The sequence below is a fragment of the Sinohyriopsis cumingii genome, chromosome 17 (assembly GCF_028554795.1).
Source record: "Sinohyriopsis cumingii isolate HCF-2022 chromosome 17, ASM2855479v2, whole genome shotgun sequence".
Lineage (NCBI taxonomy): Eukaryota > Metazoa > Mollusca > Bivalvia > Unionida > Unionidae > Sinohyriopsis > Sinohyriopsis cumingii.
This window is the reverse complement of record NC_142977.1, coordinates 94554835-94570232: the sequence shown is the minus strand read 5'-3', so window position 1 is coordinate 94570232 and position 15398 is coordinate 94554835. Positions and strand designations below refer to the sequence as shown.

Genomic DNA, 15398 nt, shown 5'->3' with positions numbered 1-15398 from the left:
TAAAGAAATATAAAAGTTTCTGGGTCTAGCCATTTTGGTTTAGTCTTTGTTCGGCCTGGTAATACGTCATCAGTAATTGTAATAAGCGCCTTAATTTTGGACGCGTATAGTGACAAGTAGTGGCGATTGTGGGTTAAATATTAAAGAGCTTTCTACTGGAAACGTCTAGACACAGATAGGTTGTGCAGTTGGTTTCTCGTTTTTCCTACCCAACTTAGTGACATTTAGTTGCTTTCTATAACAATTTGTAACATTCTGTGACGGCTAGAGACATATAGTGACAATCAGTTAGTAACAGTTTTTCACTGTCTAAATAGTCGCTTATTATGCCTAGACAGTGTCTCTGTTGTCCTCACTCCACAACGGACACGCGGAGTTGACACAGCATATACAAACAACATATTGAAATAGATGAATTCAACAAGCTCAAAGCAGCAGGCAAATCTTCAGAGACTTGCCGCGGATCAACACCACCAGCAGCGAAAAGATTCAAAAAGACGAGATACAACACCTGGAACGGAGAAACATGTAGAGAAAGTTTGACCAAATCAGCCTAAAACATGTAGAAGAAAGGCGAGCAACTTGCGCACGTAAATATGCTCTCGACTCTTTTGCATTCCACCGCTACCCCAAACTGGAGAAGAGTCTGTAATCAAGCGATTTGTCGATATGCGCATATTCAGGGGATGAACATAATATTTCCCAGGTTTAGTCGCATGCCATCAAAACCTGCATGACTAGTTGCTCTAACGCGATTGTGTTAACACCGCTTGAAGCTAGAATGTAAAAAGTGCAATAACTCTAATATAAATTCTGGGAACAAGTTGTCTTGTATATTTTGAACATCTTCGGGTGATGTCCATCATATTTCCCAGGTTTCATGGCAATTCTTCAAATACGGTTGGACTAGTTGCGCTAACGAGATTATAACAATGCATTAAGCTACAAAAAAGAATAACGCCATCAAGATTTTGGGAGTAAAGTGATTTATCTATGCACGCATCTAAAGGTCATGGCAATATTATTTACGAAATTCTTGGTAATTCATCAAAACTGCAACACATTTATATTTACTTTTATAAAATGGAGCTAGTGCCTGAACCAACTATACAGCACAAACATAAAACGACAGAATCTCTGGAGAAAGTCTAAGAGACTTTGCAAAGCAAAGCAAGGGAACAACCTAGCAACAGTTATTTACATCCTAAAAATATTGCAGACATTGTGCTTTCAACGTACAAGAGAACAAAGAACCGCTACCACTTATCATTAGACAATATTTAATAAATACTCATTCAGCATATCACTATAATATATTCAGTATCTTGCACAAAAATCTGCATTGTATTTTAATTCATTCTGCATTTTACCAACTATAAAGTTTCAATTGTGTCAGATGTTTGTTGCAATAGTGCTTCCAGAGACAATTTGCAAGTTTGCCAAATTTTAATAGATAACTTATATCTTCTTGTGCATCATGTTCCGAAAAGCATTGAAATGCATGCAAATTTTGTGTTCTGGTCTTTCACAGATCCAGATTGTCGAATCTTAAGTCGGCTGGTCTAGTCATAGTAATGTGCAAAATAACTTCCTTAAGTTTAAGAGGTCTGGTAGTTATAATTTGTTAAAAGAATACTATCGAACTTAACTGGTCTAGTAGCTTTTATTTGTAAAATAATAGTCTAGCATTTAAATATTTGGTTTGTTTGATATTGACTTTAATGTTCTCTTAATTATTTTCGAAATAGCGAAACCCCAAAATGTTAGTTATCGGGTCATTTTTAATGGTAATTGTTTTAAAGTTATTGTATACTTTGCCGATATGGCAATATATACAAAAATGAGTGACCCGATATAGTTTTATATTTTTTTAAATTATACCCTAGTGTAGTATCTAGTACTTTTTTTATTTGTGAAATAATACTCTCAAGTCTAGCTGGTCCAGTAATTTTCAGTATTGAATATGATTGGAATACTGTAATAGGTCAGGTTACGAATTAGGCGGATGTTACGCCACGCGCAGCGACCTCATGATTAAAACTAGATTTTCATGGGCAGTTCTTAAACCCTACAGGCAAACATTTGTACAATGTTTGCTAAGTGTCAAAAAAGTAGATCGAACTGAAGACGATTTTCTCTTTTTGTACAGTCATTTGAGCAGAGAAACAGGATTCACCGTGTGTAAGGTATAGTTCATACCGTGTGTAAGGTATAGTTCATACCGTGTGTAAGGTATAGTTCATACCGTGTGTAAGGTATAGTTCATACCGTGTATAAGGTATAGTTCATACCGTGTGTAAGGTATAGCTCATACCGTGTGTAAGATATAGTTCAGCATAAGCATCACAATGTGTATGTACACTCCAGTTTTGTTCTCTTTGTCCATAAGCAATACGGCAGTGCACGTAGGCAAATTTTGTTTATAGCAACAAGGCGAATTCGCAACCTGTCCTATTAGAATCTCTCGATGTGTTCATTTATTCATTTCACGTTGGCGAATCTCAGCAAAACTTTGTATTGTCAATTCGTGTTTTTATAAAAACAGTTTTGTTCAAGTTCGATCAAACTCTACTGGCTTTAAGCAAACCATAAGAGTCTAGATTGCTATTGGCATACTTAATTGGCACATACAATTTAATTTTTTCAAAGTTATTTTTCAAGTTTTCTTCTTTGTGATCTCTATTTATATAAGCAAATTGCGCCCTTTGTCTGCGTAAATTAAATTTTCTTTGAACAGCAAAGTCTGACCTTTCTGCTAGAGGTCTTTTGGCCTTTGCCACAAACGGGGTACTGTTTGTACTGTATGACCTATCCAATAGTCGTGTGGTTTGTCTATAATTGTATAATACAGGTCGGTTCCGGGTGCAGAACAGGAAACACCACTATGTGTGTAAGCTTGCATGAGGTTAATCGTGGCTGTCTAAACAAGTGTATTCATCCCACGTGACAATTTTTTATGGATGACAAAGAAAAAAGCATTATGGGTAATATATTAAAACATTTCAGTTTCTTGTGATTTTGCATAGAAGTTATTGTGGACTTAACACGTTACGACATATATTGACCAGTAAGAAAAGGTGGAAAAACGGGGTTAAAATCGGGATCAAACTTCTTGTATTAAATTTATATACGGTCGAGAACTCTTGATGTATACTACGAACTCCATCCGGTACGATCTAGCTTTCACCATTTCATTCCACTTTTCTCTTATTGGCGGCAGATATATTGATGGTTTTCTCTTTGGGAAGAAAGCGACGGTTTCATCAGTTGATAAATTATATGGAATGTTGGACGGGTTACCATATCATAGATCGTTTAAAGCCGACATTGTTTACTTATCGTATCAGAAAAATAAGGTGACAGACCATACTACTGCAGTATGGTATGGTCTGTGATTAAACAGATCAAGTTTTCATTCATTGGTTCCCAAGATATTTTTTAGCCTATTTTATTCAAGACATAATCTTTCCCATTTGAAGCACGTGATAGACATTTTAAAATACGGTATTGTTACATGTACTGAATGGCTTGTCCAGTAAAGAAATCGAACCACAAACTGAAACCAACCGATTGATGTCCCATTTAGTGTTTCGAAATTGGTTTTGACACCAGTTGATGTACTTCATTTAATGTGATATTATCATTCGCATTATGGACCGGTGGCATATATGACCCATAAACTGCTTTTAAAGCCATTGTCTCTAAAACAAAAAATAGCCGGCAGACCATTGGGCGCAAGCTAAGTCAACTTTTTTGCTGATATATTTCTTTTTATTGGTCCAGAGCAATGTCAAGGTTATTGGTTCTTTTTCAGATTATATCTCAGGCATTAATTTGTCTGAGATGATCTAATGCACACTGATGGTTTCATTTAACACACTGCCTTGTTCTGAGCAATACACGTTGCCTTGTTTTGAAAATACAAATTTTCTCTCGAAAGTTATACAACCATACGGGTCTTTGTACATGCATTTGAGAGATATCCAAGTATGTTCGGAAATGTTCTGATATCTGGTTTCATTTTGTTTCAGGGAAATGTATATGAATCTGGAAAGAAGAGAAAACAGATTTGATCCCACTGGACCCTTCAGAACGACTCCTAAAATGGTAGCTTGATAAAGAATGCATGCAGTCGGTTAAATTTATTGTATTTATTGCCTCAACAAGAACTGGCGGAATTTATACTAAAGGAATAAAGCATTTAAATGTTTGTTAAAGCACTGAAAAATATTTGGAAAGTATTGATGTGCTTTGATTAATTATATATTTGATAACGAGATGTTGAAGCTTATCCGTGTGAGAAAAAACAAAAGGCCGTTCTGGCGATCGATAAAACTGGTATCGATGCAGTTCATCTTGATCTACGTACATTTATCATACAGGAAATATATAGGTTTACCATATTTAATTAGTTCTTTCTTTCTCCATATTATGAACATATGATAAATAGAACGTGCCTACTCTTTTCTTTTCTTATTGTATTATGAATTAACGAAAAATTAACAAAAATAAGACAAAAAATGCCTCAAAACAATCTTCAAGATAAAATAAGTAGAAAACAAATATTATCCTATTTAACAAATAATTTTCCACATGAATGGTATAATCATGCGAATTGGCATTGACTGTACTCTTACCAAGGCATATTTCTGTTCGCTAGTCATTAGTACCAATTCTAAGACAGAATATGCAAAATTCATGCAACTCGACGTGTTTTGTCTTCAAATATATAATAACAAATATATTTTTGGAGGAGATAAAAATATATATTTAAAGAGCGACGTGGAAACATTTAGTATGGTCACTAAAAGCAATTTACAATTCACAGTGAATTTTTTGGTACATTGTGACCATTTTGGTACACTTAACGCGAGGGAAAAGAATAGGTCTGTGAGAGAGAGTAAAACGCTGTTTAGTTTCCATTCAAAATTTATGTCTTATACAGACCACTGAAAGTGAATAAAAGTAACAAACAAAGCTGTTTTAAAGTACCTATCAGTGGGATAGAATTGATCTGTTCAAAATACTAGCTCTACTAAGTAATGGTATATTATATATATATATATATATATATATATATATATATATATATATATATATATATATATATATATATATATATATATATATATATATATATATATATATATATATATACACATGCCTCTCTGTCTGTCTTTATCCCAGGGCGGCCCTAGAATAGCTGCACACCCTAGGCGAACCATGCCATCGGTGCCCCCACCCATGTTAATTTCTCCTCAAATCAGACGCCCCATAAAACCTGGTACCCTTATGGACGGGGCGCCATTGCTTTCTCTCTCTCTCTCTCTCTCTCTCTATTTATTATATAGATTTATAGATTTGTTATCTCTCTATTATTTATATATATTTATTTGTACTAAACGAATTAGACAGCATATAAATTTGGTTTCCAAAGTATTGCAAAATACCTGTGTGGATGTCAGTCTTTCTGCCGATCCGTTCACCCATATTCGTGAGGAGTATACTCTCTGTATTATTGTGATACTCACTGAAACAAGTACATATATAAGGAAACAATTTTTTGGGTACTTTGCAGCATAAATTCGACTTCATGTACAGGGTTCTTGACAAAGTTGTCCTCGACCAGCTCCCATCTGCGCGAAATAGCGACGGAACATCCAGTAGTATATCAGAGACACACTCAACACCGAGACAGACATCCGATACGGAGGAGAGGAAGAGGCAAATTATACATGGAAGGTAAAAGTTGGACAGATTTCAATACACCGCATGCCACAGTGCCATGCAAAGTTTGTTCATATCTTGTCATGAAAAAACTTAAGGATAAAAAAGTTGATACATTTAAAGACTCTGAACACTTTAATCCATAATTTTAACATATTGGTTACACCGGGTTAGAAATATTTTCCTGGTTGACGATGCACTTGGTTGACCCAGGTCTTGTCTGTCATCTTGTTTTAAAATTCTAAAATTCCGTTACACAGAAATTCTCAAAATTAATCATTGACAACCTAACGAGTATGATTTTTTGGACTTTTTTGTCAATAAATATTTAGTTATAAAACAAAAATTGAAGGTTAGATGAATTTCTTACATTGCCAGAATTCAAAGTGTAAATGATGAAAAGCGAGCAAAGTACCTATTACAATGATTTGATAACGGTTTCGTATTAGCTGAATGCCATTGATGACGTCATACTGACGTCATGGATTCTCAGTAATTTGATAGAATGTTATGACTAAGAGAAGTTTCAATTATAAAAATATATTTTGTGCAGTTGTGAAAAATTAGATTATTCTTTGTGGAGTCCAGAGAATCCCAAGACTTTCAAGATTCGTGCATTTTCACGTTACGTCTCCATACCTTCCCTGACAAACATGACGGAGAAGTCGATAAGCAGACAGAGGATATTGATTGGTTCATATTCGTCCAATCCGAAGCCATCTTACTTAAAACTGTATGAAACTTTGTAACACAGCACAACATAACATTAGTACAGTTATCATCACTACATGTTCAATGACCAGTTAGATTTTTCCCTCCTCTCAAATAACGATGGTCACCAGTCAAAATTCTTCCGAAATAAATGTAGTCAAACTTTACTAATTTTGGGTCACTGAGAAAGAAAATGATGCTTCAAAATTGTTGATTGGCTCTAGTTTTCAAGATATGATATTGGGTCAGTATGTACGATCCTAAACTTGGGAATGGCGGAAAATAAGTGAGTTATAAAGGGAAGGGATCTCCATTTAAACCAGAAATGACTAAAATACATCTTTGACTGGATCTATGAATACATATATGACTGGGTTTGGACAGTACTTGCATTTTAGGCAAAACAATGAATAATGCAATTTGAAGCTGGTATTGCGTCATACATGATATGAATTGCATCATGCTATTCCTAGAAGTCATGGATGATGCAATCATAACTAAGCTGACATCACAGTGCTGAACAAATTGACCTATATCAGCTCTAGAAATCATAGTGATGTGGTCTCTTATTTGTCAGTGATTGATTTTGAAAAGAGACACATTTCTGTTTAGCCAAAGTGAGCAGAGATGCATCGTACTTGTGTGAGCAATGCATATAACTTCTGCTATGTTTGTAGTGTAGTGACTTTTGCATCCCAAAAGCGCAGTATAACCATTATAGCTAAGAAAGCCTATCACCTTTATTTTGGCTGCAAAATTGGAGATCAGGACAAGAGGTTGGCTCCTCACATATGCTGCAACACTTGTGCAACAAAACTTCGCCAGTGGTTGACCAGGAAAAGGAAATCTATGCCATTTGCAGTACCATTGATTTAGAGAGATTCAGCAGGTCATATCAGCAATTGTTACTTCTGCACGTTGCCTCCAGTTGGGAAAGGTGTGTCAAAGAAGAACAAAAAATGGACTTTGCATTATCCAAGCTTTCAATCAGCTATACGTCTTGTACCCCACGGGGAAGGACTGCCGGTTCCTGATGGTCCAGAATCATTCTCACTCGAGTCAGACCAGGAAGAGGATGAAATGTTTAGTCCTGAGCCATCAATGTCAGATGATCTATATTGTCTCCCATTCTCCTGCTCTGAACCACACATCATAACACACATTGAACTGAATGACTTTGTCGTGGATTTAGAACTATCCAGGAGTAAGGCAGAGCTGTTGGGCTGCATATTACCGCAATGGAGTCTCCTGACAGGTGTATTTAGGGTTTCCATGCTCCTTGACCGTCACAAGGATCTTATTCCCATTCTTTTTCATGGAAGGTGATCTTGCATCCTGCAACAACATTGGTGGTGTGATGGCAGCCTTTAACATCTTTCATGATCCAGCTGAGTGGAGAGTGTTCACTGATTCATCGAAGACGAGTCTAAAATCTGTTTTGCTGCATAATGACAATGTTTTACTATCAATTCCAGTTGGTCTTGCAGCCCATATGAAGGAAACATGAAACAACTTTTGAGGTGCATAAACTATGACCAACATCAGTGGTAGCTTTTGGCGATTTGAAGGTCTTGCTTGGTCTGCAGACTGGATACACAAAGCACTACTATTTTCTCTGCGAATGGGATGGTCGTGCTAGAGGTTCTCATTACATCAAGAGAAATTGGCCACTCCGACAGTCATTGAAGCCTGGGAGTAAAAAGTGTTCAGCATCCATCACTTGTTGAATCAAGGAAGATTTTGTTACCACCCTTGCACAGCAAGCTGTCTCTGATAAAGAACGTTGTCAAGGCCACGGACAAAACACAAGCAGCTTTCAAGTACCTCCGTGGAAAATGTCCAGGGTTAGGTGAAGCTAGGATAAAGGAAGGTGTCATTGTTGGTCTTCAAATTCTTGAACTTCTTCGAGATGATGCATTTGACCGTGCACTGCGTTACAAATAAAAGAGGCATGGAAAGCCTTCCGGTAAGTGGCAACACATTTTCTGGGAAACAACAAGGCAGACTACTATATTGAGTTGGTGGAAAACCTCCTCAAGGCATACAAAACCCTTGGATGCAACATGTCACTAAAGATACATTTTCTTTTGCACTCTCATCTAGATTTGTTTCCCACCGAACTGCGAAGCAGTGAGCGACAAACACGGCGAGCGATTTCACTCAGACATTGCAACAATGGAGAAACGTTATCAGGGCAAATGGAGCCCATCAACGCTTTTAGACTATTGCTGGACAGTGACAAGAGATGCTCCATTTAATGAATACAAGAGACAAGCCAAAAAACGCCGAGTAGACACTGAATAAGGACTAAACTATGTATTTATATATACATAATAGTTTTCTGCCTTTCTAAATTTTATTTATATAACCCTTTTGCTGTTATAAAAGTGTTACATAAACAGGACAGGTGAAATATTATCATGTAAAGCAACCATAAACACATGAAAAAACCTAGATTTACAATTTATGATTAAAACTCTACTATCTAAACAATATACATAGACGTAAAATGTAAAACTTCAAATATCTTGGAAACAGTAGTCAATCAGTTGTTTTAATTGTCATATTTAAATTCAGCACACCAAAAATCCATAATACATAGCACATTATATCTCTGAAGCAGACGACTTCTAAAACATTGTTGACCAGTGTAATCGGACGTAGTTTTCTTTAGCTTTTCTTGAATGAAAAACTTATTTCTCTATCATACTTAGCTCTCCTGCTTAGTTGGACACACACATATCTTTTAAACAGGTATGATATTTAGGGCTTGTTCGTTGTTACTAAATCTTTATCACGTTTCTTCTTACTTAAATGCAAATTTAGATGGAGTTGCAGCTAACACGTTATGTCTGCAACTACACTTGCATAATTATGGAATCCTTGCAGGTGAGGACAATTACTTAAAATTCAAAGGGGGGGGGGGACGAAACAGACAACAATGTCCGTATCAGAATCAATCGATATTTTAAGTATGGGGAGTTTGACGAATTACAAACACATTGTGTCATCAAAGTTTGAAGAAGAAAAAAACAAAACAATTAAACACACTTTCACATTTTAAAATAGACAACTTTCTGTATATTACGCTGCATTGGTATATATCCCAGGTTATTATTTCTCTAGTTTTATAAATTATGTCTACCTAATTATGTTCACATATACATGCTAAGTTTTTGTCGACATAAAAATTCTCACAAGTTCATTTTTATTTTAGATTTATCTTGTTTATTGTATAAAAAGCACACATGAATATTTTTAATAGATGAACCCATTAAGTTTATATGCATGTTAATTATAAAATATGCAAAGACGATCAGGCATAGAATATTCTTAATAAAGTGACGTAGCTGTTCATTACTGTTTCAGATATTTCTGAATTCTGACATAATTCTGAAAGGTAGGTCAGTAATTGGCCAGACAATTATTAAAACATCAAATTATGAACACGTTCCTAATATTAAATCAGACAAAATATATAATATTGTTTGCATTTTTGCTCTAAAATTATATTTTACTGTACAATATCACATAAACATTTGTACGGGATTCTATCAACGTGATTCTTATAAAACCGCTTTCCTAAAGAATAATGAAAAATGATTAGCTATTTTTTCGCTTGTAGCTAACTCTGACTCTGCTATCGACGTACTTAAAAGTTTATTGATGAAATAACAAATTAAACTTGTATTTCTTCAGCAAATTCGAGGAAGATTCAAGTAATACGAAGAGCACTGGAGAGGACGAAGATAGCACTACCAAAAAACCCGCATACCGTATTAAGCCACAGCTAGAGCAAACGTCACGAAGCGTGGTTCTCCATAGAGAGGCCGAGAGACTCGCAAACTACGCGAACAAAGTTTTCGTAAGGGAATAGCTTTTCGGGAAACATTATCTAAATGTACAAAGTTTTTTCAGGAGCTATATATCAGGATAATATTTCTTCATATACGCCAGCAAAAGGTTTTAGAAGGGAGTCACATGTCAAGAACGTGTTCTACATGTACGCCATCACATATCTCCTTAAGAAGTCAAATATTTGGAAAAATTAGGAAAGAATACAACATCCTCTCATTGGCGGCATACATGGTTTGACATGAACTTTAAAGAGACCTGGTGTCTGCTTCTTGCTATCTCGCTCCCTTGTGAGATTATACGGATCTTAAAAAGTTTGTTAAGTTCAAACATTTCCTGAGGTACATGTAAACGTTATTGTCGTTGTTCTTGTATTATCAATTGACAAATGAATTAGTTACATTCAGCCAAGAGATTTTTCGACTTTTCAATTTGCGTTTAAAATAGGCATCGGCAAGTCAGAATTAGGAAATCGCCAAGAGAGCAGATTATAGATTGTAAATATGCACTGCTTCACTGATCTTCATGCTTACAAATTTATGGGGGGGGGGGTCCGGAAAGTTGTAGTCAGTATATCGGAAACGTTTTCTTTTTCTGGAAAGCTGTAGTCAGTAGTAGGGAAACCTTTTCTTTTATTCAGGCTCCAGTGGCCTAAGTAGCTAGAGTGTCCGCCTCCTATGCAGGATGTCGCGTGTTCGAACCCCAGCCAGGTCATTCCAAAGACTTATAAAAATGGTACTAGCAGCTGCCTACAGTTAATATACTCACAGTTCTTGAAAACAAAACTCGAAACCCAAGTCATCACTCTACAAGTAAAAGTATATAGCAGTTTTAAATTTGCGTTTATTAAAATAATTCACTAACAGTATGAACACATTTCAGATGAACTAGTTTGTTAGTAACTGTTATAAATCTCAGTCCAGTATATCTCTGTACAAACATTTGTGAGGATTAATTTAGAGTAGTGGTGGGTGGTGCGTGTTTTTTCCCCTTCAAATTGCGTCAGTTGGAATCGCTTGCAAGTTAGTTTAAATATTCAACAAGTGAAAAGATATCATAGCAAATAAATACAGGAGTTAACCAACGATAAATGTCAGACTGACTAATAATGGAAAACAACATAAATAATTCTGTAAACCTTCAGTTTATCTGTTAATAGCTCTTGGAATTGTACTTCATGGTTGCCGTATATTGACAGGAAGATCTACCCCTACAGAAGTTACAGCTTATTCACCGTCACAGACCAGCGTATAGCCACACGATTCCGGACAAACCAGAGTTCGGCAAATGTCAGGGCTACAGTAGGCACGTGGGTGCAGTTCTCCACTCCGATAAATTCGTGGATTATTATGTCAAGGAAGGTTAGAATACAGATTCACTTATTTTTTTATGAGCTACTGTCGAACTAAGTATTGTTAATAGTAGACTTAAAATTGGGTGCCTTTGATGCAGCTAAAGTAGGAATATTACATTGTACATGCTTTATTTGGCTCATGACACAAGGTGGCGTCCTCCAGTTCTGTTGGGTATATATGTATGGACATCATTTTCGTTAAGAGCAAAGACAGAATAGTATAAGCAATGCTCCAAGTGATGTGGTAAATATTTACATGAATGCTTGCGTCCATTGGAATACTTAAATTGATTTTTTTTGAAACACTAAGGTTTTAAAGATGATATGGTTTAATATAAACAAATGTAACGAGAAAAGCGATTATCATCACTGCCTACGACAAGGATAAACAGCAACACAAAAACTTAACTCGGGAGATTAAGTAGTATAGGTAAATGGATCATTCAGGTAGTTGATACTTTGTAAGACATCTGCTATGGAACATTCACTCAGTTTAATTCTCAAATAGTATTTCAACTGCGGCCGCAGTAATTAGTGTCGCTTTCGACAAGGAAAGGAATATTAGCAATAAACTATTTTCTCGAACGTCATCCTGCAGATTGTACGAGGGGTATTTGAAGAAAGTTCTGAATATTGTTACGCTGTACAACAAAGACTTTTTAATTAGTGAACAGTACATTAGTGCATCCCATCAAGGTACTTGCCATGCACCTCTACGCACATTCTCAGTCTGGCTATTTAATTATTAAGTGTAATTTTATATTCATATTTGGGGCCCCGAGTGGCCGAGTGGTCTAAAGCGCTCACCGTTCCGGATCACTGCCATCTCACCTCTGTCTGCGTGGGCTCGAGTCCAAGGATCGGCTAGCGTGGGTACGTGGGAAAGCCTGTCAGTAGCTTCTCGTGGGTCGGTGGTTCTTCCCTGGGTTTTCCAGGGTTCTTCCTCCACCAGTTATACTGGTCGCCATGTATAGCCTATATTGTGCTGAAAATGGCGTTAAACACTAGAACAACAACTACAGCAATATTTATATTTGGTATACTTTTCTTCATGCAATGGAAAATTATACATCCAACCTCACAACGGCTTTCAAATTAAGTACCCCTTAGCAAATCTTTGATAACGGGATACATACAAAATCATATGGAGCTATATCAGGACTGTGTGGAGGATGAGGCAAAGTTTTGACGCTGTCCTCCTTCAGGAGGTCTGTCATGACGATAGATCAAAGCATCAGTGTCTTGTCATGGAGTAGGTGGATACCTGTGGTGCATGTGGTTCATTGATGTTTCACAGTTTTTGTCTACACTTTGGAGCCACAAAAATGAACAGTCACACATGTACCTGGACGACTGGACCTTTTACATCGAAAAAGAATGCCTATTAAACTCTCTTGACCTCCCGACATTTTTTAAGCTACTTGTGATCTCGACTTGTTTATCCGATTAAACTTTATTTTCTATTGAATCAAGTTCACTTATGACAATCTCATTCAAAGTCTCTGGTCGCTCTTTTCATTGTTGGTGAGTAGCTTTTGGCGATTTCAACGCGAGTCTGCTTTTGATGAACCGTCAACGGATGTGTGACACATCTTACAGAAACCTTACTGAGCTTCAAATGACCCTTCAGTATACTCAAAACAGCTGACGAATCAATGACTGTAGGTCATATTAGATGGCTTGGCAAGCATCTTTAAAATGGAGCAACTACCTCAAAGTTGCTCAGTATCACAGAGAATTAAAACCGTAATCTTTATCTTAATCGATCTTGATATCAGTCGGAGGGTATACCTTAAAATAGCGCCCCAAGTTTACAGAATGCCCTTTCACAGTAACAAAATTATTCTCCTTCTCCGACATTGGAATGGTACTGTCATTTGCTTTTGTCACGTCACACGTATATATCTGCAGGTGTCGGGCATGCTGCACATATCTGCGGTTGGCAGATCAATTTGTTGGTAAACATTATTTGTTGACCAATCGACGTTAAATGTATTCACAGGTTAAAATAAACAAGCAAGTTATAACAAAAATATTTAGAACTTTTAAAATATCCCTTGCACAAAGGATAGTCATACTGTCTATATCATTAAGGGAAATTATCATGCATTTGGTACAAAGGATTTATCCTTCGTATGGTACGAAAGTGTTATCCTGCGTTTGATTCAAATGATTTATTCTTCATATGGTACAAAAGATGTATTCTACATTTGGTACAAAGGATTTATCCTACGTATGGTACAAAAGAGTTATGCTTTATATGGTACAAAGGATTTATCCTACGTATGGTACAAAAGAGTTATCCTGCGTTTGATACAAAGGATTTATCCTTCATATGGTGCAAACGGTTATCCTGCATAAGGTTCAAAGAAAAGATTCTTACAATTTGCCGTATCAAGCCTGTGTTCTACTACTTGGCCTTCTAGTTCAAATGCTACACAGAAATAACGTTTAAGCATCATTATGTATTGGTCCATGTATTTCTTTGCAGGATTACACGTAGGGATGTCGAAAAGGAAAGACTTTAAAGAATCTAAGGTAATGTATATTCATGTGAAGAAAAAAATCTTGAATCCAGTTTTGCAATGTTTTAGCTAGCTTTTGAAATTTTACATTTTTTGTACTAACCGCTAATTTACACAGAGTTAATGATTGAGATTACTTATTTGTCTCAAATGTTTACATCAGCCCCCAATCATACTTAGTTGATCTGCTTATGTCATGCTGTATTTACAATGAATTAAAAATACACTGAGTCACTTTGCTGTTGGGCAGCTTATTGCACTGATTATACTTACATTTACTAATTTAATTGCTGAGTTTCATTAATAACATATAACCTGCACATTAGTGATCCTGTGATAGCATCTCATCATACGTTTTTTACCATTCATTGTACAAGCTCGTCAACTCAAGATTTATTTCATCCAACGATGTACTGATAGAGGAAAAACATCCTTCTACAAGACAGACTATATTATCACGACACTTACGTTTGATTTTTATGGTACATTTTCCCTAAGAAAGTTTCAAGGAAACACACATTCCACTTAGAAAATCAAATTCATAGGAAATATCTACCATTGTAAAATACCACCAAAGTGAACTGATGACGAATGCGACTAAAACGTTCTCACATTATAGTACAGTTAAACATTCCTTGACGTATTTTGCAATAAGATTGACACAATTTCCATGGGATCACCCATGGTACGAGTGTTCGTGCCTACTTCAACTCATTCGTCGTTTTGCAGTTTTATGTCGCAGCCTTTACACTTACCATAACCGTTTGGGTTTGTAATTCTGAAATACAACTGGCAATCTGGAATTATTTCTGAATATCACTTTAAAGGAGACCAGAAACCAATGGAAATATAGAATAATAATAAAAGTACTATAGCAGAAAACCTTATTCTGAAGTATCATCTGCGACCGTAATGCCAATATTTAAATATTGGCCTATCTTCTAGGAGCTGAATTTCCGTGACCTCGTATGCAAAATTTCCGCGCCTATTCGGTTACTTTCGGGATGTGACGTCATAGTAGCGACTCCAGCAGCCCAAGTGGGAGTTGCCAGAGTAAAAGACAATACCGTTTTGCGTTGCTTACGGGTGTAATAGAACATTAAGAAAAGCCTGTTGACATAAAAAAAAATCTTTTCCGAAAGATAAAGGCATAATGAAAGAATGGGTACATTATTACAAACGAGTCGATTTCAAGGCAACACCATACAGCACTATGTGCTTGTTAC

General features: G+C 36.2%; 1 protein-coding gene across 2 annotated transcripts in view; it reads left to right on the top strand.

Annotated features, from left to right (window-relative positions):
• Window positions 1-15398, top strand: part of LOC149779457 (uncharacterized) — a 56682-nt gene that overhangs the window by 28819 nt on the left and 12465 nt on the right. The window contains exons 2-6 of one of the 2 annotated variants that reach the window (XM_089940135.1): window positions 4032-4107; window positions 5579-5742; window positions 10138-10303; window positions 11492-11654; window positions 14139-14185. In XM_089940135.1, coding sequence (XP_089796261.1) covers window positions 4032-4107; window positions 5579-5742; window positions 10138-10303; window positions 11492-11654; window positions 14139-14185 — 616 coding nt within the window. Of the gene's footprint in view, window positions 1-4031; window positions 4108-5578; window positions 5743-10137; window positions 10304-11491; window positions 11655-14138; window positions 14186-15398 lie in introns of those variants that run through there. The other variant, XM_089940136.1, reaches the window with a different exon arrangement.